Raw genomic sequence first — 27519 nt, forward strand, 5'->3', positions numbered from 1 at the left:
TATATATATATATATATATATATATATGAACTTGCCCATAAAATGGAAGCAAATAGCAGAGTGGATTAGAAATCAAAATCCTACCATATGTTGTCTACAAGGAACATATATGAGGCAGGTGGACATGCACAGATTTAAGGTAAAGGGCTGGAGCAAAATATTTTGGTCTTTGAATGAGAAAAAGAAGACAGGAGTAGTAATCATGATTTCTGATAAAGCCAAAGTAAAAATAGATATGATTAAAAAAGATAGGGAAGGTAATTACATCCTGATAAAAGGCAGTATAGACAATGAGGAAATAACAGTGCTCAATATGTATGCACCAAATGGTATAGCATCCAAATTCCTAAAGGAGAAACTAGCAGAGCTTAAGAAGAAAATAGATAGTAAAACCATACTTGTGGGAGATCTAAATATTCCTCTTTCAGATCTAGATAAATCAAACCAAAAAATAAATAAGAAAAAGATAAGAGAGGCAAATGAAGTCCTAGAAAAATTAGATTTAATAGATATGTGGAGAAAAATAAATAGGGACAAAAAGGAATACACCTTCTTTTCAGCTGCACATGGTACATTCACAAAGATTGACCATGTAATAGGGCATAGAAACATTGCAAACAAATGCAAAAGAGCAGAAATAATAAATGTAACCTTCTCAGATCATAATGCAATAAAAATAATAATTAGTAAGGGCACCTGGACAGGCAAATCAAAAACTATTTGGAAATCAAATATGATTCTCCAAAACCAGTCAATTAAAGAAGAAATCATAGAAACAATCAACAATTTCATTGAATAGAATGACAATGACGAGACATCCTTCCAAACTCTGTTGGATGCAGCTAAGGCAGTACTCAGGAGGAAATTTATATCCTTGAGTGCATATATTAACAAATTAGGGAGGGCAGAGATTAATGGATTGGGTATGCAACTTAAAAAACTAGAAAGCGAGCAAATTAAAAATCCCCAAATGAAAACTAAATTAAAAATTCTAAAAATCAAGGGATAAATTAGTAAAATCGAAAGTAAAAGAACTATTGAATTAATAAATAAGACTAGAAGCTGGTATTTTGAAAAAACAGATAAAATAGACAAAGTACTGATCAATCTAATAGACAAAGTGCTATAGAAAACTATTAAGAGAGAACATCCTAAACTGAGGGAAAGAAGAACATAGTACCTGAACTGAACCTTGAAGGAGGAGAGCTTTTCAACAGATTGAGATTAGGAAAGATGTTTTAAATGTGAGTGACAGCCTACAGGAATGTGTGGAGGCAGAAGATGGAAAGATTATTATTTTTTCAATCAATCAAGGTGACTGACTATTTACTGTGTTGTTGGGTTTACCCAGGCTCTTCAAAAGCAATGCCATTGCAATGCAAACTAAGCTTTTTTGACCAAGGTGGAAAGCTTTGTATCTTTTATCCAGTGACTTGCCTAGCCAAAATCAGAGATGTTTATCACCAGGTTTTCTGCTAGTTGTGAATTTATTATTTCCATGGCAACATATGAAACAATTAAAAATACAAACTGCCCTTTGGACATTCCATTAACTACTTTCCATTTCACAATGATTTTTGCAGTTGGTAGAAAATTAAACAAAGGAAGTCATTGAGTTCTTGAGTGAGCTAAAGGTTTTATATTAATAGGAAAGTTTGGAAGATAAGGTAGTGGCCTTGAATAAACCCAAATCTGGAAGTGTTTGGATTATTATATATTTCTTTGAATAGCTACTGCATACATGTGGGCATTTAGTTGAGCCCATGATAGAGGATAAAGAGGAGAGTGAGCTTTGTAATTTGGGAAATTACATAGAACCTTTTTAATGATTCCAAACTACTCACTGCTGCTGCCCATTTCATTACCATTAATATTCTTCTGGTGATGCCATCTGGTTGAGGTTTTTGGAACACTACGATCTCAAAATAATTAAAATCGTAGGAGATTCAGAAGGCAATGAAAGAAAAAAATCCTAATTATGTAGTTGATTTTTCCAGGACCTCTGAAGTAAATGATGCCATCAAGGTTGTATATACTTGGAAAAGGAAGTGGGCCAATCACATATGGACAGTTTAGGATACTAGTTATCTGTGCAACATTAAAAGATCCAAGGAAAGCATCTTGAATAGTTTCATTTGAGGCAATTTCTGGAAATACATTGGTAAGAATTGCTTAAAATGAGAAGACATTGGGCAGATTATAGTCTGAATTAATGGAAGGGTATTAACATTAAGGAAAATATCCACTGGGGGAAAAAAATCCATTTAAACACCATACCTAAGTGTTCTATTTTGCATCCTTTTCCCAAGTGTTATTTCCTTTCTTAGTATGAAAACAAAATCTTGACAAAGAATGTGGGGATCTGGGAGAGGAGAAGGAAGTTAATATGCTTTAATGAGAGCTTTTTAGAAGAAAAGATATGGCAAATCTTATTGCTTATATTATAAATAGTCAAATTAACAAGCATTTTAAAAACACTCTGTGCTAGGCACTGTGCTAAGCTCTGGGGATTCAAAGAAAGGCAAAAACAATCTAATGGGGAAAGAACATGCAAACAACTGTGTACAAGCAAGATAAATAATAGGATTAAGTTAGAGATAATTTCAGAGGAAAAGCTCTAGAATTAAGGGGAAAATCAAGAAAACTCCTTAAAGTGAAATTTTAACTCAGTCAAGGGAAGTGAGGTCTAAGATGATTAGAATGGTAGGATTGGAACAGCTTATGAAGGGTTTTAAATTTTTTTTAAATTATATTTGATTCAAGAGATAATAGGAGGCCAATGGAGTTTATTGAATAGTGAGTGGGGATAACCTGATTAGACTTGAATTTTAGGAAGATCACTTTGATAGCCAAAAAAGGACGAATTGGAGAGGGGAGAGATCTGAGACAGAGAAACTAACTACCAGACTATGGCAATAGTCCAAGAGAGAGGTGATAATGATCTGTACCAAGGCAGTGGTAGTGTATTGGTGGGTGAATATGAGAGATCTTGTGAAGGTAGAATCAACAGGATTTGGCAACAGATTGAATATACAGGAAGAGTGGATGTTTAAGGTAAGCCTGAGTGACTGGGAAGATGGTGGTCCCCTTATCAGTAATAGGAAGGTTAGGAAGAAGGGAAAGTTTTAGGGGAAAGATAATGAGTCAAGTGTCCATAGAATGTCTTATAGACAGTTGGAGATGAGATAATGAAGGTCATGAGAGAGGTTAGGACTGGATAAATAGAAAAGTAGACATAGTTATTATATATTAAGCCACTTAAAGGTATAAGCATGACTTTGGTATATCATAAATGAAACATGTATATATTTGAAAGAATTAGCATGTCTTTTGCCTCTTTTTGGTATCATACAATTTTGCTTATCATACAATTTAATAATATATAAGGTTGATATTATGTAAGATTTTGACCCCAAACCAATTAAATTAAATGTCAATTATCACAAAATTAGCAAACACTATATTTGAGGTTAAATGGTAACTTTCCCCCCTATAACCTCCAGTCATTTCATTTATTGTGACAAGTTCTATGCTAAGTACTAGAGTTACAGAGAAAGGCAAAAACAGCTTCTGCCTTCAAGGAATTCACTTTCTAATCAGAGTAGGGAAATAATTAGACATACATTTGGAAAGATAAGCTATTGACTGGTTATATAGCACATTAGTTCATTAATGAACACAGTTTTGAGGAGGCTTGAAATATTAACCCATATATTATTCCCTAATAACTGGTTATTACTGATATTTCATCTCTTGCTATTAGTCAATAAACATTATTGAGTGCCTGCTATGTGCTAACACTGAGTTAAGGGCTGGGGATACCAAAAAAAAAGGCAAAAGACAGTCCCTTTCTGTGAAGCTTCCAAGGGGCTCACAATGTAACATGGGAGACAGCAACCAATTATGTATTAATGAATTATACACAGGAAAAATGGAAAATAATTTAAAGGGAGAAGGTCCTAGAATTAAGGGGAGTTGGGGAAGGCTTTCTGTAGAAGGTGGGAGTTAGGACTTTAAGGAAGCCAAAGAAGACAGTTTTCATTTAATACCTAAAGCTGTTGAGACTTATGTTGAAAAATTTTTTTTTCAGATTTAGTTTGTAATGAAATCTTAATTTACACTCAATTCTTTTATCTTCTTTTTTATTCGTCTTTCTTAGTGCCCTTCCACTCTACCCTCTTCCTTTTTCAGTATTTCTCCATTCTTTCTTTACTCCCTTTTTCTTCTCTATCAACTATTGTTCTTTTGTCCCTGCTTCTATATTTCTCTCACCTAGCCCTCTCATTTTCTTTTTCTCTTGAATTCTTCCTTTTGTTCCTCTGATGCTCCTTTCTCTTTTTCCTTCCTCCCACCCCCAAGAACTCCAGTAAGTACCATCCTACTTTTAACTCTCAAATAAAGACTAGAGAAAAGTTGAATGTTGGTTGATAAGATCATACTGTGCTTTAAATGCTCTTTTCAGTCTCTTAATTCCATTTGTGTTATGCACTGTTGACTGTTGATTGTTAACAGGTTCTGAAATAATCAGATTAGGTGAGCTGAGAAATACATATCAAGCATTAGTGGGCTGCATGTTACTGAATCAAAAATCTTCCTGGTAAGCTATGAATCATTAGCAAGGGAGTTAATATAATTCTTGCTTTTAAATCAGGTTGAAGATCTGACTCTCTGTTTTTCTGGTGTCATTTAATCTGCTCAAGAATAACTATCTCCATAGAATTCTTGATGTCAGGCCATAATGGTAACTGACATTGATATTGCTGAAGTATGAGGTGATTTTAAATATTCTGGTATACAGTATGCCTGTTGTTTGTAAAAAGCTACTGAATTTAGAAAACTACTTTATGTAAAATGGGATCCTAAGAGAAAATCCCTCCTTACGTGTATAAGATGGCACATTTTTGTTGTTGGGTATGGTTTGTGTGTGTGTGTGTGTGTGTGTGTGTGTGTGTGTGTTTTTCCAGTTTGTCAAAAAATTAGCTACTTTAGTATTTGAGTGAGTAGTTTGTGATCTCATCTATGTTGTTCTTCTCTTCAAAAGTGAAGTTCATAAATCATCTGTAACCTCTCATCCTGGGCATTCTTTGCTCATATTCTGTAATAGCTTTACAGAGAGTCCACTCAATATCACTGTACAGTTACATTTTTCTAGGTGTTTTTTTTTTTTTACAGTCTTTGGATAGCAGTTTGGCATTTAGTTTGCCATTGGTAATCCCGTGTTCTTACTACACAATCAGCCTTTCATTTGCAATTCCTTATTTCCTAGATGATTTCCTTTACTCATTTCTCATTCAATATAGTGTTTGTCTCTTGTGCATATCTCTCCATTGCCTTTCAGGTTCCCTATAACTTTGATTCTTCAGTGACTATTACAGTGTTTCAAGATTTGCTCCCATAACCAGAACATTTGTGTTTAGAAAACTAAAAAAAACCCAAAATGATGTTTTTTCACAGGAGCAGCTTAGAATTATTGAAAGAACTGTACAATTCCCCAAAACAATCTAGACCAGCCTATTCCTCCAGTTCAATTATTCTACTTAAGTAGCCATGCAGCCTTGGGCAAGTCATTTGATCTTTCCTAGTTTCTATTTCTTCTACTGTACAAAGAGGGAGTTAATCTCTTAGGATCCTTTTAGATTTATTATTCTTTTGTATTATAACTTTTAAAAACATTTTGACAATGTTTAGAATGATGTAATGATTTGCATTTGAGAGAATTTTGTGTCGTAAAATATATTAATTGGTGAATTATTTGTTTTTAAAAATATTCAGGGGCAGCTGGGTAATTCAGTGGATTGAGAGTCAGGCCTAGAGATGGGAGGTTCTAGGTTCAAATTTGGCCTCAGACACTTCCCAGCTGTGTGAACCTGGGCAAGTCACTTGACCCCCATTGCCCACCCTTACCACTCTTCCACCAAGGAGCCAAAACACAGAAGTTAAGGGTTTAAAAAAATATTCATAAAAATAATTCTAGTCCAACTGAATGACTTTGATGGATAAAGTCAATAACTTATGTGTTTCTTTCCTTTTTTTGTGGTGTTAGTATTTAGAGGTTGGGGGAGGGAGCAGATTTAAATTTAGACCTCTGATTTCTATTGGCAGGGAATTCCTGGAAAAGAAATTCCTCTACTAAATGCTGAATTGCCACTGTTCTGCATTTTATAGAGAATTGTTTGAGAGGCTTAATGACTTGCCTGAATTCGCACTTCCAATTTTTGTCAGAGGCTAGACATGGATCCAGATCTTCTTGACCGAAAAGTCATTCTTTTTCCATATAAAATATAGATTTCAAAACCTAATATGTAGATTTTCTTTAAATCTCAGCTCAAAAACCACCTTGTCCTACATATGAAACATTTCCTAGTTTTTCCAGCAGTTAATGTTTTCTCCCCTTTCCTATATAAAATACATACATTTGTCTGTTTTGTATTAATATCCATGCATACTGTTTTCCTAGAGAAGATACAAGCATTTTGGGAACCATGAACATTTCCTTTTTTTGTTTGTTTTTATATTCCTCACACCTAGCACATCATAGGTGTTTAATAAATGCTTACTGATTGTTTGAGCAATAGCATCAAGTCAGAACAGCTCCCATAATTTAAAATAGAAAAGTTTGTCTTTCTAGCCTTCTGTATTATCATCTCCCTTTTTCTTCTTATGTAATAAGAAGTAAAAAAAATTAGGTTTTTAAAAAAATTTCTTTGGGAATGAATAGTATGTCCTCCTTATTGTAAGTATTGTTTTAGTGGTCTTGTACATAAAGTGGCTTAATTTGTGCTGGATTTCACCATTTTCACCTTTTATGAACATTTATATAATTTTATGTATTTTTTATGTAAAACCTTTTTCTCCATCTCTAAGCTGAATGACATAAACCTCATAAAAATCCCTTTCATAGTTTTGATATAAAGCTATCTTTATGACTCTAAAAGTGAATTTATTTTTAATGGTAGCCTTAAGCTTGGTAAGCTCCAGAATATTGTCTGATAGTCTCATAATATTCTTTCCCTCAGTTTCAGATATATCTCTTTTCCATTAGCTCCCTGCCATCTGTTGCTTTGCTGACATCGTTACAAAGTATTTTGGCAAACATTTTGAAGCTCATAGGAACCTATGCTTCTTTACTTTCCATCATTGACTGTACTCTTGTGACTTCTTTTTCTTTAAAGCATTGTTTTAGAGAGATTGAAAAAGGAGGGGAGGATTGGAAAAAGACAATTGAGCACCATAGATATTTTTTCTTTAGCTTTATAATCTAATGTTATTGGAGTTAGAAACATGACTAATAAAGTTGTATTAAAATCATCATATACCCAGTAATTATTTGTGTACTATATTATTCTATACTCCATTTCACATTTATATTCAATTGAATTTTCACTTAACATAAAATAGAACAATTGAGTGATTTGCATGGTCAATAGTCATAGAAAAATTAGAATTAGAATTTCCAAGGTTTTTAAAATCTTATTTCTAGTCACATCTTTTGTCTTTGTATCACAATCATTTCTTCAAAACATTTTAGGTTAAAAGCACCACCTTCAGGCACCTCGGTGACATAGTAGATAGAGTTTTAGACTTGGAGTCAGAAAGACTTGAGTTCAAATTTAGCTTCAGACACTAACTAACTAAGTTATACTCTACAAGTCACTTTACTCACAAGCCTCATTCCTCAATTTGGAAAATTGGGATGATGGTAGGTAACAATATTATTTAAAATCTATAGGTGACTGTGAAGATCAAATTAGTTAATATATGTAAAGCTCTTTGAAAAACAAAAGTGATGTACTAGTGTTATTAACCTCATCATCACCACTAACTTCATTATCATCAGCACCATTACCATCATCAACATCTCCTACTTAAAGCTTTTCCTAACCCCGAGTCTCCCCAGTTTGCTCTTGGACTCCTTCCCAAAACTACCCTGTATTCATTTTGTATTTAATTTACTTGTTTCTCCTATTAGAAGATAAACTCCTAGTGGACAGGAACCATTTTCTTTTTTGACTTAGTAATCTCAGTGCTTTGCAAGATTCTTGGTATTTAGTGCTTAGAATTGATTAATTCTTTGATTGATCAATACCCTAAATTGAATCAGTTCATTGAATAAGTTTGACTCACTGAAATTAATATTTCCTCCTAGCCATAAATATGAAAATGACCTGAAATGATTTTCTCTTAAATTTTCATGGTATAACTATAGAGAGCCAGCTCTGTATTTTTGGGGTTCCTGAGTGGTGTTTAGTGGTGTCGGATTGAAAAGACCAGAAACAGAAAACTGAGAACAGCCACACTAAATGTTTAGCTCATAGCTGCTCCAACTTCATGGAGTTTTGAGTTTATTATATACTGGTTTCAAACAAAGAACACAAAGAAAGAATCACAGCTGTGAAGGGGCTACAAATCACATAAAACCCTTTAAAGTCTAAAAAATAGAGAGATAGGTACAGGGTCAAGTGCCAAATTCCAACCACCAATTAGTAAGAAGTTAATTCTGGGAGCAGAAATATATTTCATAGAGATTTTTACTAATTGAGTTCTGTCCTCTTGAATTATAGGACTGTACCTGGCCAGATAGTCTTGACTAGCCTTTTCTGTGTCCAGCTTTGACTATATTTTTTAGAGTTCAGGCTTTTTATACCTTAGATGGCCCATTCTGTCAGCATCCTGACATGCAGTGCAGAAAAAATCATACACACAGTTTTACTTGCCAATGATTTTGTAATGGGATCCAGATAAAATATCTATTACAGACTCTTTTTCTCTAAATGACTCCCAATAGCCTCCTGGAGGGGTCAAATTGTTTTTGGATTAACCAACCTGCTGGTACCAGAGCTTTTCAGGGCTTAGGTGACCAGGACCAAACACAAAGACTGCCTCAGCCTGGATTGGTCACGTAGGGAATCCAGATAACAGACCCTATCCTGACCCTATTTCTCCCATTGGCCTTCTACAATATAACCTTTATATTTAGGTCATCATCCATTTTGAGTAGAAGTATTCATTTAAAGGTCAGAATTGTGTTTCCCATTAAAAATTATTTTTTAGATAAATGTTTGTTTAAGCATCTTTGTTTAGCACAGAATTTATACTCTTTTAAGTCCTTTTTATTTTTTTATTTTTTTTTATTTTTTTTTACCCTTAATTTCGGTGCATTGTCTCATAGGTGGAAGATTGGTAAGGGTGGGCAATGGGGGTCAAGTGACTTGCCCAGGGTCACACAGCTGGGAAGTGGCTGAGGCCGGGTTTGAACCTAGGACCTCCCGTCTCTAGGCCTGACTCTCAATCCACTGAGCTACCCAGCTGCCCCCTTAAGTCCTTTTTTTTGCCATAAAAGGTATCTTTTAGAAGATGTCCTCTTAAGATTAAGTAGTTATATAACCCAGTGGGAGAGCAGCTAGAAATCAAGAGACCTGTGCTATCATTGTAGCTTAGCTACTAATAAATTAGTTATGATGTTATTCTCCATATTCCTCACTTTTCATTTTTGTAAAATATGCATAATACCCATCTTCCCTAAGCTAAGTAATTGCCATATTAAAATAAGCCAATCTATGTAAAAGCATGACATAAAAGATATCAATGAGGATATGTTTGACTAAAAAAGGGACATGTACCAGTCCTCTAGCAAGAGAGAACACAGTTGGACATGCTTTTTCTTACTATACGGTGCTATGAACCTGAAGGTTTCTATCACTTTGAATGACTTCCCTTCGGAGGGTGTGTGGAAAGACGTGGATAAGTTTTATTCAGGATTAGGAAGCAAGGACTAGTGGTCATTTACATCGATGAAAAGAAGTAATAGTGACACTAATGTCTAATCATGGATTCATTAAACCTATAAATTTAAGATGTAACTGGGAGAAAGTAGGGCATGTTTAAGGCATAGAGTGCTATCCTGGGAGAGATATTATGTTGGATACTAGACTGTTAGAGGTGAGGGCCCTGGGGCACTGGTAGGGAGGGAGGTGAGATAGGTGCAATAAAGTCCTGGGAAAGTGACAAGTCCAAGAAGGGATGGGTAAAGCAGCCAGTGAATTATTGCTTATTACATATGACAGGGTTCCCTGCAAGGTGAAAGAAGAGTTTTTGTTAAGAGTTATTTATGTCTTCTCAAATTGATTTCAACTGTGATGAAATTTCAGTCCTGGAAAAGAATGTGGAGTTAGGTGAAAGGTGAAGGAGGCAAGGAGGTGATTGTTGATTTTTAGCAGTTTGGAAAAGGGGATGGGAGCAGGGATTATCAAACTTTAATGCAACTTTGTCAAGGACTTCACCTATGCAGAGTACCAGGAAATGGGCAGTTGTCCATTGTATAGGTAATAATGGCCAAAGTTTGAACCCAGGACTTTAAATTATAAATCCACTACTTTTTTTTTTTTACTGCTCTATGGTGTACCCTGTGTAGATAGCTCCTAGCTTTTGGAGAACAAATAAATCTGAGAAATAAAATTTACAGACACCTTTGTGGTAGTGGTATAATTATTTATTTGATACATAGCTAAATGGTTTTATACCAGATATATGCCAAACACTTCCAGAAATAGAGGTAAAGCCTATAATTTCTTTATAATTGAAATAATGTACCTAAATTAGGTACTTGGTGTTATAGAGTTTCAGATAGTTTGTTAGGGCCAGTTATCAGAAGTCACACAGGTTTGGGAAGGCCAACAAGAGAAATCTAGGAGGATACCCAAAATGATGTCAAACAGGATTTATTCAAAGGAAGGGAAGGAAAGGAAGGGAATTGAGATGATCTGACTAAATAAAACTATAAGTAAACCTCCCACCAAAATCTGGTCGTTGTCTTCTCAAAGTTGTTATCTTCTCTAACAATACTCTCTCTCTACCTAAAAGTCCCAGTTCCTACAATACCTCACTAACCAAATTTCCCACTCTTAGATGGTGACTAGAGTTGGAAAAGATTGGATGGTAAGCAGGAACAAGGGCTCAAAGGGAGAGGATCTCACTGATAGTTGGCTTCGACTGCTCTGTAGGAGTCTCTGTAAATCAGAAGTAACTGGATACACAAACAGGAACTCAGGATCACAGGAACACAGTTGTACCAGAAGGACAGCCACAAGAAAAGGGAAAAATGGTCAAACTCACTCAGTCCACCTGAGAAGTTCAGACATTCTCTCTCAACCTCTTTCAGAGATCAACTGCTCCCAGCAGAAGCTCACACTGACCCTTCCTAGAATTCTGGAATCTTCCTGCTTCTCTCTCTTTCCAGCAGCTCCTGCTCCTGCTCCTTTCCTTATTTCCTTATAACACAATCAAATATGTAAGCAGAGAATCTTAAGAGTTGGAAGTTGTACTTAATGTAATTTAATCCATTGCCCTCATTTTTACAGGTAAGAAATTTGGGTCTCAAAAATAACTAGTTTGTAAGGAAAACTTTAGCCAGCAATCATAGAGTCTTAGAGTTCAAAATGTAAAAGGATGTCAGAGGTGATCTAATCTAACATACTGTACCTGAATAGTAATTTCATTCACAAATGATTATTGGCCTTCATTTTAAGATCTGAACTGATGGAAAACTCAGCATCTTCTTAAGCATCTTGTTCTACCTTGGGATAGTCCTAGTTCTTATACTTCAAGAATCTATGATATTGGTGTGAATGGAGAAGTTTCCACTAATGGAGCTCATAAACTTCATTTACTTAGTAAATAGTCCTTTTCTTCCTTTTTTTTTTTTTTTGAGATCATGACCAGACTGGAAGTGCAATGGGCATTCATGATCCCATACCTGCATTTATCAGCATTTATAGGAGTTTCAATCTGTTCATTTTCTGTTTCTGCATTGGGCTGGTTCACCCCTTCTTAGGCACTTTGGTAGCTCCATAATCCTGGGGACATTACCATTTTGGTGCCTTGCTTAGTGGGGTCACCCAAGTGGCTTACTCCGCTTTGGCTAAGAATTACCAAGTTGAAACTTTAGACTCTCCACAATGATAGATCATCTTCTGAGAATTAATATAATTTCCAACATTCATCTCTCTGTCATACAAATTCTTAACCTTGAATTCATGAACCTAAAAAATATATTTTGATAACTGTATTTCAACATAATTGGTTTCTTTTGTAATCATATATATTTTATGCACTTAAAAACATTGAAAACAATTATCTCATATGTAGGATTTCAATAGGCAAATTAATGTTCATTACTAATCTAATGTTTATTGGTTTATTGAATTATTCTTAGCAATTACAGGCACATTTACAGCAAGGGATTACCATCATCATTTAGTGTCCAATCTGCTGGCAGTGAATCTTTTTATATTCAGTATAAGGATTGCTGCAAAGCATACAGTATATTACTAAGGACATACTCAAAACCTTTGCAGCTTTGTATAACTTAGAGCTTTTAAGAAACCAGCACCACCAAAACACAGTGATGAAACTTCTGAGTGGAACTTATGTAATTTATTTGAATAGACACCATTAAGTAAAATGACTTTACATTTTAAATATTGATTAAATGAAAGCTTTGCCAATGGAAAGAAGAAAAACATCACTCAACTAATATTACAGAGAACATTTATCAGAGATAGACGTTAATATTAATTCTGAGAAACTTAAGAATTTAATAACTACAAATTTTTGTTTTGTGAGATGAGTGTCCTATGAAATTGTCAAATAAGGCTTTGAGTTTTCAAAGAAGTTTGTTATTTTACTCCCACATATAGCATTTTTCAATAAGTCTATTAGAATTCAAAGTTGTAACTGAAAAAGGAGCTTGAATTCATCTTTATTTTTTTAAAATCCTTACTTTCTATCTTAGTAACAATTCTAAGACAGAAGGGCAAGGACTAGGCAAACATGTTTAAGTGGCTTGCCCAGGGTCACACAAGTAGGAATTATCTGAAGCCAGATTTCAACTCAGATCCTGCCAACTCCAGGTTTGGCATTTTATCCACTATGCCACCTAACTGCCCTTTCCTGTTATATTTGTTGGGTGAAGAGTGTGCACCATACTTAAATTCTGTTATAACCAAATCAAAATAAGTACTATCATCAAGAATAGTTTGTGAATTTGAGACAATATCCATATGGTTCGAGTTTGATCTTTTAAAAAATCATTCACAGACAGATATTATTTCCCAACCATATGTCCCCAGCTATTTAATTTAATTTTATTCTATTGTACATGTATTATACATTTCTTTTTTCTTTTTAAAGCAACAGAAATGTTTTAGAAGTGACAATTGTCATATTTTAAACTTTTGAATATAATTTTTTAATTTTTAGAAATATTTTATTAAATATGTCTAATTATATGTAAATTTTTAATATTGATTTTTTAAATTTCCATGTTGGTCATGTTGTATGAGAATACTCATATAAAACCAAAACTCCAAAATAAAAACACACACAAATAAAATAAAGTGAAAAATAGTGTGCTTTGATTTGCATTAAGATTCTATTAGTTCTTTCTAAGGAGGTGTATATTCTCTGTCATAAGTCCTTCAGAACTGACTTGTATCCTTGCATTGTTGAGAATTGCTCTCTTTCACAATTGATTATCATATAGTATTGCTGTTACTGTGTACAGTGTTCTCCTGGTTCTGCTTACTTCACTCTCTATCAGTTCATGTAGGTGTGTTGTTTTTTCTGAAGTTGTTCTGCCCATCATTTCTTGTAGCACATCACAATTCTATACCGAAGTTTGTTTAGCCTTCCCCAACTGATAGACATCCCCTTAATTTCCAATTCTTTGTCACTACAAGAACAGTTGCTGTAAATATTTTTGTACATATAAGTCATTTTCCCTTAAAAAAATCTCTTTGAGATATAGACCTAGGAGTCATATTATAGGGTCAAAAGGTATGCATGGTTTTATAGCCCTTTGGGCATAGTTCCAAATTACTCTCCAGAATGGTTGGATCATTCACAACTCTACCCACAGTGCATTAGTGTCTCAATTTTATCACGTCCCCTCCAACATTTCCTTTACTATCATATTAACCAGTCCAGTAAGTGTGAGGTGGTACCTCAGAGTTCTTTTAATTTGCATTTCTTTAATCAAGAGTGATTTAGAACATTTTTTCATATGAATATAGACTCAATTTCTTCACCTGAAAACTGCCTGTTCATATTCTCTGACCATTTGTCATTTAAAGAGTGATTTGTATTCTCATAAATTTGACTCAACTCTATGTATTTGAGAAATGAGGTTTTTATCAGAGAAAGTTGCAGTAAAATTTTACCCAATTTGTTGCTTTCCTTCTAACTTTGACCGCATTAGTTTTATTTTTAGAAAATTATTTTAAAATAAATGCAGTTTTGGCTTATTAATTGTATGTTTCTAAGAACAGTCCATTATAAATGAAAGACAAAGTTTAAAGTTATTGAGTTTAGCAACACATGTTCATATATTAGATTGGAGTTATATAATGCTATGCATTCATCTCTTTAGCACACTTTATTCTATTGGGGTCCTTACTGTTTTAGCAATTTAAGAAAAGTGTTACCACCCTTTAAGTCCAGTGTAAAACTCTGTCAACTCTCAAACAAAAAAAAAAAGTTGTGCTTTTTGCAGTTTTAAAATCTAAAAAAGAAAAAGTAGAAAAGTCCTATATGTACAAAAAATATTTAAAGCAGCTCTTTTTGTGGTAGCACAGATCTGGAAATTAAGGAGATTTCCTCCTATTGGGGAATGGCTAAACAAAATGTGGTATATAAATGTAATCTAATTACAATTTATAATGCTATATAAATTATAAAATGGACAATTTCAAAAGAAACTGGAGAAAACTGATGTAGAGTGAAGTGAGCAGAATTAGAACAATATATATAATGATAGTACTATAGAAAAAACAATTTAGAAATATTTGAATTTACAATCTGAATTTGAAAAAATATTTAGAACTTGAATCAATGCAAAGAAAAACCATTAGTCCAAAAGAATGAAGAGGAAACATCATTTACCTATAGGCAGAAAGGTGATGAATTTACAAGGAAGAAAAACAGATACATTTTCATCCATGAAAAATATGGCAATTTGTTTTCCTGAACCATGCAAGTATATATCAAGGACTTCATTATTTGAGGGCATGAAACGGGAATAGGAATGGGATTTGATATTTCTCGTTGTTGTTCAAAGAAAGGGTTAGTGATGAAAAAAGAAATAATTATAGTGTAAAAACAAGATATAAATAAAAGTTTTAAAATAGATGAAAGCAAGAAAAAGAAAGAGTAATATTGAAGGGGGCTACAGACACTTAAGGACAGAGGACTATTTTTACTCATTTCCTTATCCTCACAGCACCTAATAGGTGTTTAATAACTATTGATTGAACAGTGGTGAATAAATGTAGCCACAATTGCCTTGTCCATGAATAAGCTACTATGACAGCTGAGAGGAAATACTCACTGCCTGGAAGACAGATACTATCCTCATGCCTTCCATATAAGAATTATAGCAGGGGCAGCTAAGAGGGCAGCCACCTAAGAGCCAATACACAGAAGTTAAGGGTTAAAAAAAAAGAATTACAGCACATTTTAAGAAGTCAATTTTCAAAAATAGGTTTCAACCATAAAGTTTATTAGCATGTTTGTTTTTTAAACCCTTACCTTCCATTTTGGAGTCAATGCTGTGTATTGGCTCCAAGGCAGAAGAGTGGTAAGGGTAGGCAATGGGGGTCAGGTGACTTGGCCAGGGTCACATAGCTGGGAAGTGTCTGAGGCCAGATTTGAACCCAGGACCTCACATCTCTAAGCCTGACTCTCAATCCACTGAGCTACCCAGCTGCCCTCTAGCATGTTTTTACTAAGGAAAGTTTACCCAAAGAGCTACCTTTCCCTTAAACCAGTGATCCCCAAAGTGGGCACTACCACCCCCTAGTGGGTGCTGTAGTAATCCGGGGGGGGGGGGTGGTGATGGCCACAGGTGCATTTATCTTTCCTATTGATTGCTATTAAAATTTAAAAAAAAATTCATTTCCAGGGGGCTAAGTTATATTTTTTCTAGGAAGGGGGTGGTAAGCCAAAAAGGTTTGGGAACCACTGCCTTAAACCAAAATTACCTGCAGTGTAGCACAAGACTAGATAAATAATCTGAGGCTCAGAAAAATAAGTGAATACAAAACAATCTTGGTAGTTTATGCTTTCTGTTTATCATGAGTTTGGCAAGACTTTATGAACAAAGCAATGGGAGAAAAAACCCTCAAGCTTTAAAAGAGAAAAATTAGGAAGAATGGTTGCCCACAATTCATTTAATGATAGATGCTTATTTCCATTCTAGACAGTAGATAAGAAATCCAGTTTATGCTTTGTTAGTATTTGCACTTTATGTATTAAAACTTTTAAAAACATTTTAGCATTTAAAATTAATATTCTAACTTTTCTTGACAAGTTTTAATGTATAAATAAGGAACATAAGAAAAACTTCTCTTGCAAAGAGTGTGTAAAGTACTTTATTTGCATCTTGAGGAGGATTACTCTTCTAGTTGGAATAGAAATGTCTTCAGACACTTTCCAACTCTGAAATCCTTAAGCTTATAAACTCCTATGTTATATACAAAAACTGTATAGATTTGCCGCCACAAAAAGAGCTGTTACAAACATTTTAGAACGCATAGTTTCTTTTCATTTTTCTTTGATCACCTTAAGAAATAAATCTAATAGTCATATTACTGGGTCAAAAGGTATACACAGTTTTAGAAATCTTTGCATATAATTGCTCTCCAAAATGGTTGGACTAATTCAGTTCTACCAAGTGTATTAGTGTCTGTTTTTTCACATCTCCTCTAACATTTATCATTTTTCCTTATCATTTTAGCCAATCCAATATGTGAGATGATATCTGTGTTGTTTTGATTTGCATTTCTCTAACCAGTAATGATTTACATTTTCCATATAGTTATTAATAGCTTTGATTTATTCATCCAAAAATTGTCTCTCTATTAATTGGGGAATAACTGAAAAAATTATGGCATATAATTTTAATGGAAGAGATAATGAAAAAGATGATCACACAAAAACTTGGAAAGACATATGAAGTGATGCTAAATGAAGTGAACATAACAAAGAGAACCTTGTACACCATAACTACAATAATATATGATGATCAACTGTGAGTGACAATTATTATCAACAAGGCAAGGATCCAGAGTCTCATGATGAAAAAGGATATCCACCACCATATAAGGAGCAGACAGACTCTAAATGTATATTGAAACATACCATTTTCCACTTTATTTCCTTCATGAATTTTTCTCAGATGTAAGCCATATGTGTCCTGTTTCACATGATGACTAGGGAAATATGTATTATGTGATAATATATGAGCAACCTATTTCATATTACTTGCCTTCTTGGGGAGAGAGGAGGTGTGAGAGGAAAAGAAAAAAAAAGAATGTGAAGTAAATTTTTGTAGATAACTAATGTGAGAATTTATTCCTCTTGGATAAGCATAGTTATAATTTACATGTATAAGAAATCATATATATTATTGTTATGATACAAATATTATGTAAAAAAAAGAAAAATTCAAAAATTTATATATTAATTTCAACACATTGCCTTTATCTTCCTTCTCATTTTTTAATCCTTTTTTACTTTTTTTTCTATTAGGCATGAATTTGTGGCTTTTGTTGTTTTTATATTGATTATTTTATTTTAAAAATAAAGTAGGAATGTGTCGTTTTTTTCCCCTTTATCTTGTACCTGTGATTTCATCCCTGTTGTGAGCTCTGAGTATGGACATTTCTGCCACCAATGCAGACTTAGAAGTCTCCTATAATATTCTTAGGGTGTTATTACATAGGGGTGTTTAAAGGTTCAGCATTTACATGCTATCTTCCCCATTAGAATGGGAATCCTTTGAGGGTAGGGGCTGTTTTCCCTTTTCTTTGTATCCCTAGTGCTTAGAACAGTGTCTAGCTCATAGTAAGTGTTTAATAAATACTTGTTGACTGAATTACTGATTGTAACCCCTCTTTTGTGGATAAGGTTTAACCTGTAGGCATTTAGTGGGGTATGGGTGAGATTAGTGGGAGAGAAGAGAGTTTTTCTTCTGAATACATTTTGCTTATTAATCTTTTTAGTAATTTAAAAATGTGAAAATTTCAACTCAAGAAGACAACATTAAATACTGCTCAAAGTTAAGAATTCAGATATTATCGGTAATGGTTTTTTCTTCCTTCATTTCTTTCTTTTTTTAAAGAATCCAACTCAAGTGGGAACAGCTCTTCAGGTTTTCCATAATCTTGGAACTTTGAAAGATACTATTACCAATGTGGTGGATGGGTATTGTGCTACTCTAGAAGAGAACATTAACAATGCATTAGACATCAAAGTTTTGACTCAGTCTTCCCAAACAGCCATAAAAGGTATGGATGCGTTTTATTTTTCACTTTTGTCTTTATATCTAGGAAGTCTTTTTGAAGAATATATGTAATGCTTATACTAACCTAATGGTTTATTTTTAATGTGAAATTAAAAGGAAGAGAAAAAATTTTATACATTTTTTCCCTTTTCCTTCCGATCAGCTAGTTGAACTGGCCAAATAGTAATTTCATTCACCTCAACAACCATTTATTAAGAGATTACTTTTAAAAAAAATTTACCTTCTGTTTTAGTGCCATTTTTAAGGCAAAAGAGTGGCAAGGGCTAGACCATCAGGGCTAAGTAACTTGCCCAGGGTCACAGAGCTAGGAAGTGTCTGAAGTCAAATTTGAAACCAAGTTATTTAGAATCCAGGTCTGGCACACTATACACTATGTTAACTTAGCTACTCCTAGTGATCATTGTATATAGGGCTCTTTTGTAGGCAACAGAGGATACAAATATGAATAAAAAATGGTCCATTTCCTCAAGAAGAAATCTTCTAATTCCTATTTCCCCTGCTTGCTTGAAGACTTCAGAGCAATTCTCACTGATAATTTCTTTCATTATGGTGTCCAGGCTCTTTTTTTAACATGGGTCTCGGGCAGTTCAGTGATTCTTAAGTTAGCCCTCCTTATGCTTCTTAGCTTCAGGAAGTAGAAGTTGCATGACTGACAGTATAAAAGGCCTTGATCAGGTCAGCAAATGTTGTATACAGACTTCCTCTCTGCTCCTGGCATTTCTCCTGTAGTTGTCCAGCAGCAAACACTGTCAACCATTCCTCCATCCTTTATGAAGCTTTAATGTCTCTCAGGTAGACGACCATCTTCTGAGTTAAGGATCAGCTAATTAAGGAGGTCTCTGACAAGAACCTTGCCAACAGTGACTAAGAGAGAGCCCCTCTGTGATTGTCACAGGACAGCCTGTCTTCTTTTCCTTTATAGAAATGGACAGTAGAGACATCCTGGATCTCCTAGGGTGTTATAAGGGGATTAAGCTAGTAGGGTAATAAACTGGTTGTGATAAGGGAATAGGCTAGAGGTAATAGGGAAATTAAGGCAGAAGTAAGGTTGTAATAAGGGATAAGGCAGATAAGGGACTAAAGGTAGTGTGAATAGGGATAAGGCACTGTGGATGGGGGTTTGTGGATCCCTAAGGCAGTAAAGTGGATAAGGAGAGTACAATAGTGGAACGTGATAAATTGAGGTGGTAAGAGAGGTAAAAGAGTTGCAAAGGAAAAGATGAGGTATTTTGGGCAGACAGCTGCAGCCTGGGAGACACAGAATGGGTACACAGACTGGGTATTCAGGTTTGAGACAGAGACACTAAAGGGAAACAGACTGAGCCCTTTAAGTAGGAAGGACACTTCTACAGACAAAGGTTAGGGCCAGCCAAGAATGGCATGAAATTGACTAGAGGGCTTTCTAATCAGTTTCTCAGGTTCACACAGGAAGAGTTCAGAGGAAGTATTGAGATTACATTTCCTCCAAGATGAACGCCTCCAATTCCCTTCAGGACCCAGAGACAATATTATTCCTTTCTCCCCTTCTCCCTCTCTTATCAATCAACTAATGAACTAGCCAAAGGTTTGATTAAGTGACAAACAGGGTTTATTGAGTTTCAGGGTTGATTGGAAGGGATGGACGGATACAAGGTAACTCTTAACAGCTGCCTAGAGAAAGCTTCAGGTGGGGGGGGGGGAGATAGGAATGTGAGACTGAGATAGGACCTGCCTAACTCAGCCCTGAGGGGTTTGTAGCCTATAGTGTTAGGAAAGTTGGATATAATGATTCAAGAGATAATTTATATCAAGGGTAAGCCCTATTTGACTATGGGGAAACTAAATCTACCAAGTTTGAAAGCTAACACTCAGATCCACCCTCCTTTCAAACCCCAAGAAATTTAGGAAGGGAAAATGATAATTGGGATACGGAAGGTCAGGAAGATTGAAAGGAAATAGTTAAGCTAACAAATTTTAAGAGAAAAGCTGCAGAATATAGGCCAAGTTTTCAATCCAAAGAATAGAGCTCAGTTGACCCTTCTACTCTCATCGAGTCTCCTGGGTCAACTGTCTCACCTCAGGATTCTAAACCCTTTTCAACTGTCAGAAACTCTGCAGTCAGGCTCTGCAGGGCTAATATGCACCCTTTTGCACTACAAGGGTCATGGTGGCAAACCTATGGCAGATGTGCCAGAGGAGGCCCTCAGAGCCTTCTCTGTGGACTCCTGCCTTCGCCCCAGCACAGAGTCTGTTACTAGAAAGCCAGAGGGACTGCGGGGCCAGGCTGCTTCCCTTCCCACTCCCCCTCCTCTCCACATGTGCCTGAGGACATTTCTCATATCACCCAGCCCTCTAGAGGTTCGCCATCACTGTCCTAGGAGCTAACTTCCTCTTGCCATGTAACTCAGAAGATTTCAGTCAGCTTCTGTATGAGCAGTAAATAATTATAGTATATGTCTTAATCAGGGCATTAGAGAGGGACAGAGTCGTATTATAAACTTTAATAGAGAAGGGATTCCTTTAAAGCAAAAATAAGAACAAAACAAAAATAAAAAAACAACTCCTACAAACAGAATCTGAGAGCATGCAATAAAGAAAGCCATCAGCATTTACTGAGGCCAGGTTGTGTTCTGTAGTTGTGCCACAGAACAAACCCACTTGGGGGTGTGTAAAATTCAGTCAGTAAGGCATTTATTAAGCACCTAGCATATGCCAGGTATTGTGCTAAGAATATCATATTCATTTCTTCTTTCCGCATAATAATATTCTGTTACATAACATATTAAGTCATTCATTGGTGGCTTCTCCCTAAGAGGACTACCAGCAGTGTTTGCCTAACCATGGTGTGAGCCCATGGTCCAAGTACACAGTCTCACCTTGTAGTCAGAGTAACTTTACTGCTAGTCTAGCCCAGTGTGCACTATAATGATGTATGCAGGTGTAACCCTTGTCTGAGTTCAGGGGATCTTGCATGGGACCAGAGAGATTATACTGCTAATCCAACCATTCTATGGCTTCTACCTCAATTACTTTCTTACCTGTGGACCAAATTCATAATTTAGGATGGAAAATGAGAGATTTCCCCTTTGATTTCCCTTCAGTCTGGTCCTCTTCTAAGATCTTTTTTGGAGTAATTGTAGGGGAAACTTGGCCATACTGCTTCCTTCTATTCTAATTATCCTAGTCCTCCAGAGGGTGAAAAAGGTGATTATTTTGCTCTCTTGGTATTACTCTTAAGTCCTTAGTTGAAGGTAAAAAGGATTCTTTCTTCACCCCTCATAGATAAAAATGGTATCCCTTCATTAGAGGCCTCTGAGAGAGCCACATTTTGGTACTTTTCCCTGATAGGAAACTCTGGTCATCAGTATGGGTTAAGTTTTAGTATTAGCTCCAACCTTGGACAGCTTTTTACTTACCTTGACAGAGATTATCCAGAACCATGGTAGATACTGGAGACTGTTGTCCGTGCTAAGAACCTAATGATCCTAGTATTGTTCTTGGTCATCATAATTGTTTTTACATCAGAAGAACAACTATGAATTGTCCCTTATATCACCCCATTCTTTTAAGATAGTTTTTCTCATTTGTAATGAGATTCTCCTCTAATTCAGTTTATGCTAGAGTTGTTTTGCTCCTAGAAAATTTCAAAATCTTAACACCTAGGGCTGGTATATCCTATGAAATCTTTTTTAGGAGGATCAGACAGTGAGCAAAGTCCTTGGGCAATCATTGAGAAAGAGTGACCAACTTCCTGTGCTCACACATTGCTAAAGTTGCTAGTCAACCTTCAACCCTAGCCCCTCACTCTCTTCCTCTTCCTTCTAGTCAAGGTACTGCTCCAGGTACCAGATTGGCTAGTTTTATATCAGAGTGGGGAGGCTTCTTGATTTCCTTAACTCCTTGAAGCATAAAAACCTTTGCTAAGTGGGAATAGTAGTTAGATATTTTAGTGAAGGTTCTGCTGCCTTTGGAGAATACTTTCCTGACCCAGTATGGCTAGTTGTGATGAATATGGTCATTTAAAAAAACAGAATTTCATGTCTTTATAACTTTAGAAAATTTTTTTAATTTTAGTACATTTTTTTTTAGCATTTTATAGTCCACAAATGTCTTATTGAATTTAACCCCTGAACCTTACTCACTGGGCTAGCTCAAGTTAGGCCTGTCTCAAAATATTCTTCCCATGTCTGTTAGTTTTATATCCTGTGCTTGAAGGAAATAGCAAATTACTACAATGTCTGCCAAGAAAACCCCAAATGGGATCATGAAGAGTTGGGCACAGCAGAAAGAAATGAATGACAACTCAATTCTTATGCTATTAAACAGTAACATTTTTATTAAATGTTATTAAAACAATAACATTTTTATACTGCTAAAACAATAACAAAGTTCCACCGACTTTGGTCTTAGGTATTTTTGACATCCTTCTGCTATGCTTAGATATTTTGGGCTTTTATATACAGAAGGCAGTTAATAAGACCAAGGAAATGCATGTAAGGCAATGCTGCTTCCTTTGGTTCCATCTCTTAAAGTCTTCAACAATATATCTAAAACCTTGGAATTAATTTTCAAAATTCATTAGAGCTATAAATTTGAATTGAACCTTTTCTGATTTGCTAAGAACATAAACATCCTTTCCTGGGTGATTCTCTTCAATTACTGAGAAAATAATGTATTTCTATATGCTTATGCCTACCATAAATACAGATTTTCAGGAAAGCTACAAAAAAAAAGGAAGAGAGAAGTCCAAGAGAGTAGAAATTCATAGTAACTGGTTTTCATGATTTTTTCCCCTTTATTGAAGCAGAAATACTGCCTTTTGAGAGAGGACCCTCCTTCTTAGCCTCTGTCTCTTCTTTCAAATGATAATTCTAGTTTAATTTTCTTGTCTCATGGTTTGTAGTTAGAATTTGTTGTTATATAACATCATGGGACTTTTTTTTTAAAAAAGGAATGATATGATAGGATCTACCTGTATTGTGTGAACAGCACTGGTTTCTCTTAAAAAGAGGTAGGAGAGGGGGCAGCTGGGTAGCTCAGTGGAGTGAGAGTCAGGCCTAGAGACAGGAGGTCCTAAGTTCAAACCCAGCCTCAGCCACTTCCCAGCTGTGTGAACCTGGGCAAGTCACTTGACCCCCACTGCCCACCCTTACCAATCTTCCACCTATGAGACAATACACTGAAGTACAAGGGTTTAAAAAAAAAAAAAGAGGTAGGAGAGGAGCAGCTAGGTGACTCAGTGGATGGAAAGCCAGGCCTAGAGATAGGAGGTTCAAATCTGGCCTCAGACACTTCCTAGCTGTGTGATCCTGGGCAAGTTACTTGACTCCCATTGCCTAGCCCTTACTGCTCTTCTGTCTTGGAGCCAATACAGAAGGTAAGGGTTTTAAAAAAGGTGGGGAGGGAGGGAGGGAGATCATTCTTGTGATTTTTTTTTTTGCCTAGTCAGGAAACAGAGACTCAGGCTTGAATTATTCTTTTTACTTCCTTGTCCCTTGAGGTATAAAAGACCCACCACCTGTAGGGAATTGGTACTTTGAAAGTTTTTTTAGAATTCAAACTACCCCAAAGGGGTTATCTTTCTCACCTAACATTATCTCTTGTTGTAGTGAATGAAGAAGGGGATTTATGTTTTATCTGAATTTAGTTGGGAATTATATTTTTAAGCCTTTTTATTATTAATGCTGTTTTCATTTTATTTCATGGTCCACAAGTATCTCATTGCATTCTAATCTCTAGTCTGAATCATTGGGCTGGCCAAACAAATGGTTTAATGACCTAATTCTGTACCTCATTATAGTGGTAATCCTAATTTTCCAAAGGCTATTTCTGTAGAGGCCAAAGTCATTAATTTCCAACAATAATGCCTAAATAATTCTCTGCTGGAGTCAAAAATCTGTGTTAGTGGAGCTAGGACCCCTACTAGTAAAATCAGAAATTTCTGAATTATTGAAGTATCTATGTTTTGGTTAGTAGTCTACTAATTTAATAGTGCCAAAATTATGTTTTCTTGCAATGAATCCTTTTTATGTATTTATTGGAGGTCCTGGACGAGCCACTATGCCAACTCCAGGAAATACTGCTGCCTTCCGTGCTACTCTCTGGACAAATATGGAGAAATTGATGGATCAAATTTGTGCTGCATGTGGACAGGTATACAGTATAAGTTGCATTTTCTTTGTGTTCCATGAAAAAAAGAGACCGCTGATGATTTTCTTCTCTCTTTCAGGTTCAACATTTGCAAAAAGTATTAGCCAAGAAGAGAGACCCTGTTTCACATATTTGTTTCATTGAAGAAATACTAAAGGTATTTTATTTTGTGTTTAATGAAAATATATTCATTGAGTTGTGGAAAAAGCAGGGAAGAAAATGAACCAGCATGGCTTAGATGGTTCCTTTCTTTTGATTGGCTTCAAGACATTTGTTTGTGGGCCAGGACTGACCAGCCAGTCTAGTACCTCAAGTACTACATAGGAGTGAAATGAAACTTTATTAAATAATCTAAAAGTTAATAGAAGGAGGCTTGCTTAGACGTAGGAGAAGGGAATATTGATAGTCAGTGAGGACATCATGTTGATTCAGCTCAGTATAGGTTTCTGGTTGTTAGTCATACTGTTGATCCTTAGAAGCCTCAAAAAGGAAACCAGAACTCCTTAAGGACCTTTGTATTCTGGTGACTACAAAGCCACATCAATTCCCCATGTTTCTTTAGCCAATGAAGCTCCAGGATAGTTTAAACATCTTTTAAGGAAAAGAACTACCCTAACCTGTTTGGATTAGGACCCCAAGGAAAGCTAGCCTACAAGGTAGAATCATTGGAAACAATGTATCAATCATAGCATGTAACAGGAAAATACATTTTTTTAGATAAGATGTTTGTAGATATATATCACTTGCATTGTAAAGTAGGTGTATCCTATGATTTTTTATTGTAAAGCGATTTTCTTTAAAACAAATCTTATTTTTGCATTGAATGGCACTTAAGGAAATTAAAGGACTAAGATGAAGACCAGCATTATAGTTTGCTGAAGATTTTAGTACTCCTTAATTCTTACTTTTTTCCAAATAGTATTCAATTCCTTGTTTTAGGATCTCTAAGCTCTATAAACTGGGGCCAATCACTTATCCTTTTGAGACCATAGCTCCCTCAGCTTTGAAGAGTTGAACTTCATGATCTTTAAGATACTGATGTAAGGGACTGGAGATTAACCCTTTGTGCAGAAAGGGTGCCCTTTCAAGAATGACAGATTCTGGTGGAAACCCTTTAAAGATAGAGAGACTTATTTAGATTGGATGGTCAGGAGGCAACCTGAAGCACCAACTGCCTCCCTGAACAGAGAAAAGTTCAGGATTTTTATATCCTAAAGGGATGGGATCTAAGTGACTTGGGAAGGAAAGATGGGGAGGGGGATGAGCAATGGGAACAAACAGGGGGAGCCATCAGGGGAGACCAGATAACAGAACAGAGGCCTTTGGGTCTTGGGGCTTAAATAGAAACATGTATATCGTTTATGACATCCTGATCAAAAGGTAGGTCTGGGGACATGGTAAAAATATGCATCCTTTATGATATCCTGATCATAAAGGTGGGTAAGTTATCCATCTTGAGAAACCTAGGGATATTTGAGATGAAGGGATCCTAAAGGTGGGTAAGTTATCTGGAGAAACCTAGTATGTTTGAGATGTAAACAAAGAGTATCCCCTGGTGCTTAGACCCTCATCTTAAGGCTAATGTTAATACATCCAAAGTTGAGGTAGAGGATCCTATCTTTATTCAACTGCCATCCCTTCAAAGTGAATTCTTCATGTAATATTTGGGTATACTGGGGGACCCTGGTGCCCACCACAATATCTTCTGCAATATAGTTCTGTGGTTCCATGGTTTGGACAATCAGTCAAGTTTCTTTCTTTCAGAAAGATTTGGAAAAAAAGATACTAATGTACATTTTCTTGATATATGAAAAAATAACAAGGTGCCTTTGTCAGCTTGAATTAGTAGTCATTGTTATAAATTTATTGATGGCTTATATAATTAATATCATGCATTCATTTTCGTAAGCAAGCACTGCACATGCCATGTTTCACCCATCTGTTCTCTTGGCTTTGGCAGTCATCCCCAAATTAATCAGTTTTACTCTTTCCGTATAGTGGCCCCAATAAAAATACCTTTACTTACCCCATCCATATGTAGAGTTTCTTTTCCTTTATAAAACAATTTGCTTAATGTTCCATTACTATCCCAGGATTGGTAATATTGAATCTATTATAGCTATCAGAGTTTTTACAAAGCACAAAAATAACGTATATGAAAAAGAAATTTATCTGTATTGCTAAATTAAAATATAGTATTCTCCCCAAAATGTATGCTCACATAAAATATATACGTTAGCCACTTAAAATGCCAATTACAGTTCTTTTAAGATTATGTGCCTTCTAATAATCTCTATGTCAGTTTTGTTTGAAAAGGTATTCAAAAATTTTTTGAAATATAAATTATCAGCATAGTTGATTTTAAGTCATTGGGGCAAGGGTTCTCTATTCAGAGGATTTTATTTGGGAGAAAATGTTCAGTCTTCTTTCAGTTTCAGTGAACTTGGTGACGGATCCAGACAGAAGGTCAGTCAGTCGTAGATAGACCTTGAAGGCATTGAGCCCTGGCGGGGTGGGGGTGGGAGAGGAGGGTTGCCACCCAATTTGCAGAAAGAGCAGAGGAAATCCAATGTTATCTATCATGGTGGTAGTAGTGAGGTAGTGTATAGTATGCAGAATCACATTTCAGACATTTAGCAGCTGCATGACCATGAACTATTTAATCTCTCTGAACCTGTTTCCTCATCCAAAATGAGAGTTTGGACTAGGTAACTTCTCAGACCCTTTCCATCATTTAATTTAGAGCTCCTTGGGCCTTTGTTCATTTTTCCACTATATATTTTTGCATCTAACTTAAAAAATGAATTTGTCTCATGATACACTGACTGAGTTGAGTAAAAGAATGTACTTTCTAACTGGCAATATATTTGCCATTCTTTTGTATCACTACTAAGTAAGAGTACTTTTTTTTTTTTCTATACAACTGACAAAGTTTACTAGATCCTTTTTTTTTAACATTTATTAATATTCATTTTTAACATGGTTACATGATTCATGCTCCCCTTTCCCCTTCAACCCCCCCCCCCGCGCCC

General features: G+C 35.5%; 1 protein-coding gene across 1 annotated transcript in view; it reads left to right on the top strand.

The window, feature by feature from the left end:
- The window catches only part of COG5 (component of oligomeric golgi complex 5), a 441240-nt gene that overhangs the window by 242800 nt on the left and 170921 nt on the right, over nt 1-27519 (top strand). The window contains exons 8-11 of the mRNA XM_044679046.1: nt 18176-18341; nt 19191-19193; nt 24381-24490; nt 24567-24644. Coding sequence (XP_044534981.1) covers nt 18176-18341; nt 19191-19193; nt 24381-24490; nt 24567-24644 — 357 coding nt within the window. The remainder of the gene's footprint in view (nt 1-18175; nt 18342-19190; nt 19194-24380; nt 24491-24566; nt 24645-27519) is intronic.

The sequence above is a fragment of the Gracilinanus agilis genome, chromosome 5 (genome assembly GCF_016433145.1).
Source record: "Gracilinanus agilis isolate LMUSP501 chromosome 5, AgileGrace, whole genome shotgun sequence".
In the NCBI taxonomy this organism is placed as follows: domain Eukaryota; kingdom Metazoa; phylum Chordata; class Mammalia; order Didelphimorphia; family Didelphidae; genus Gracilinanus; species Gracilinanus agilis.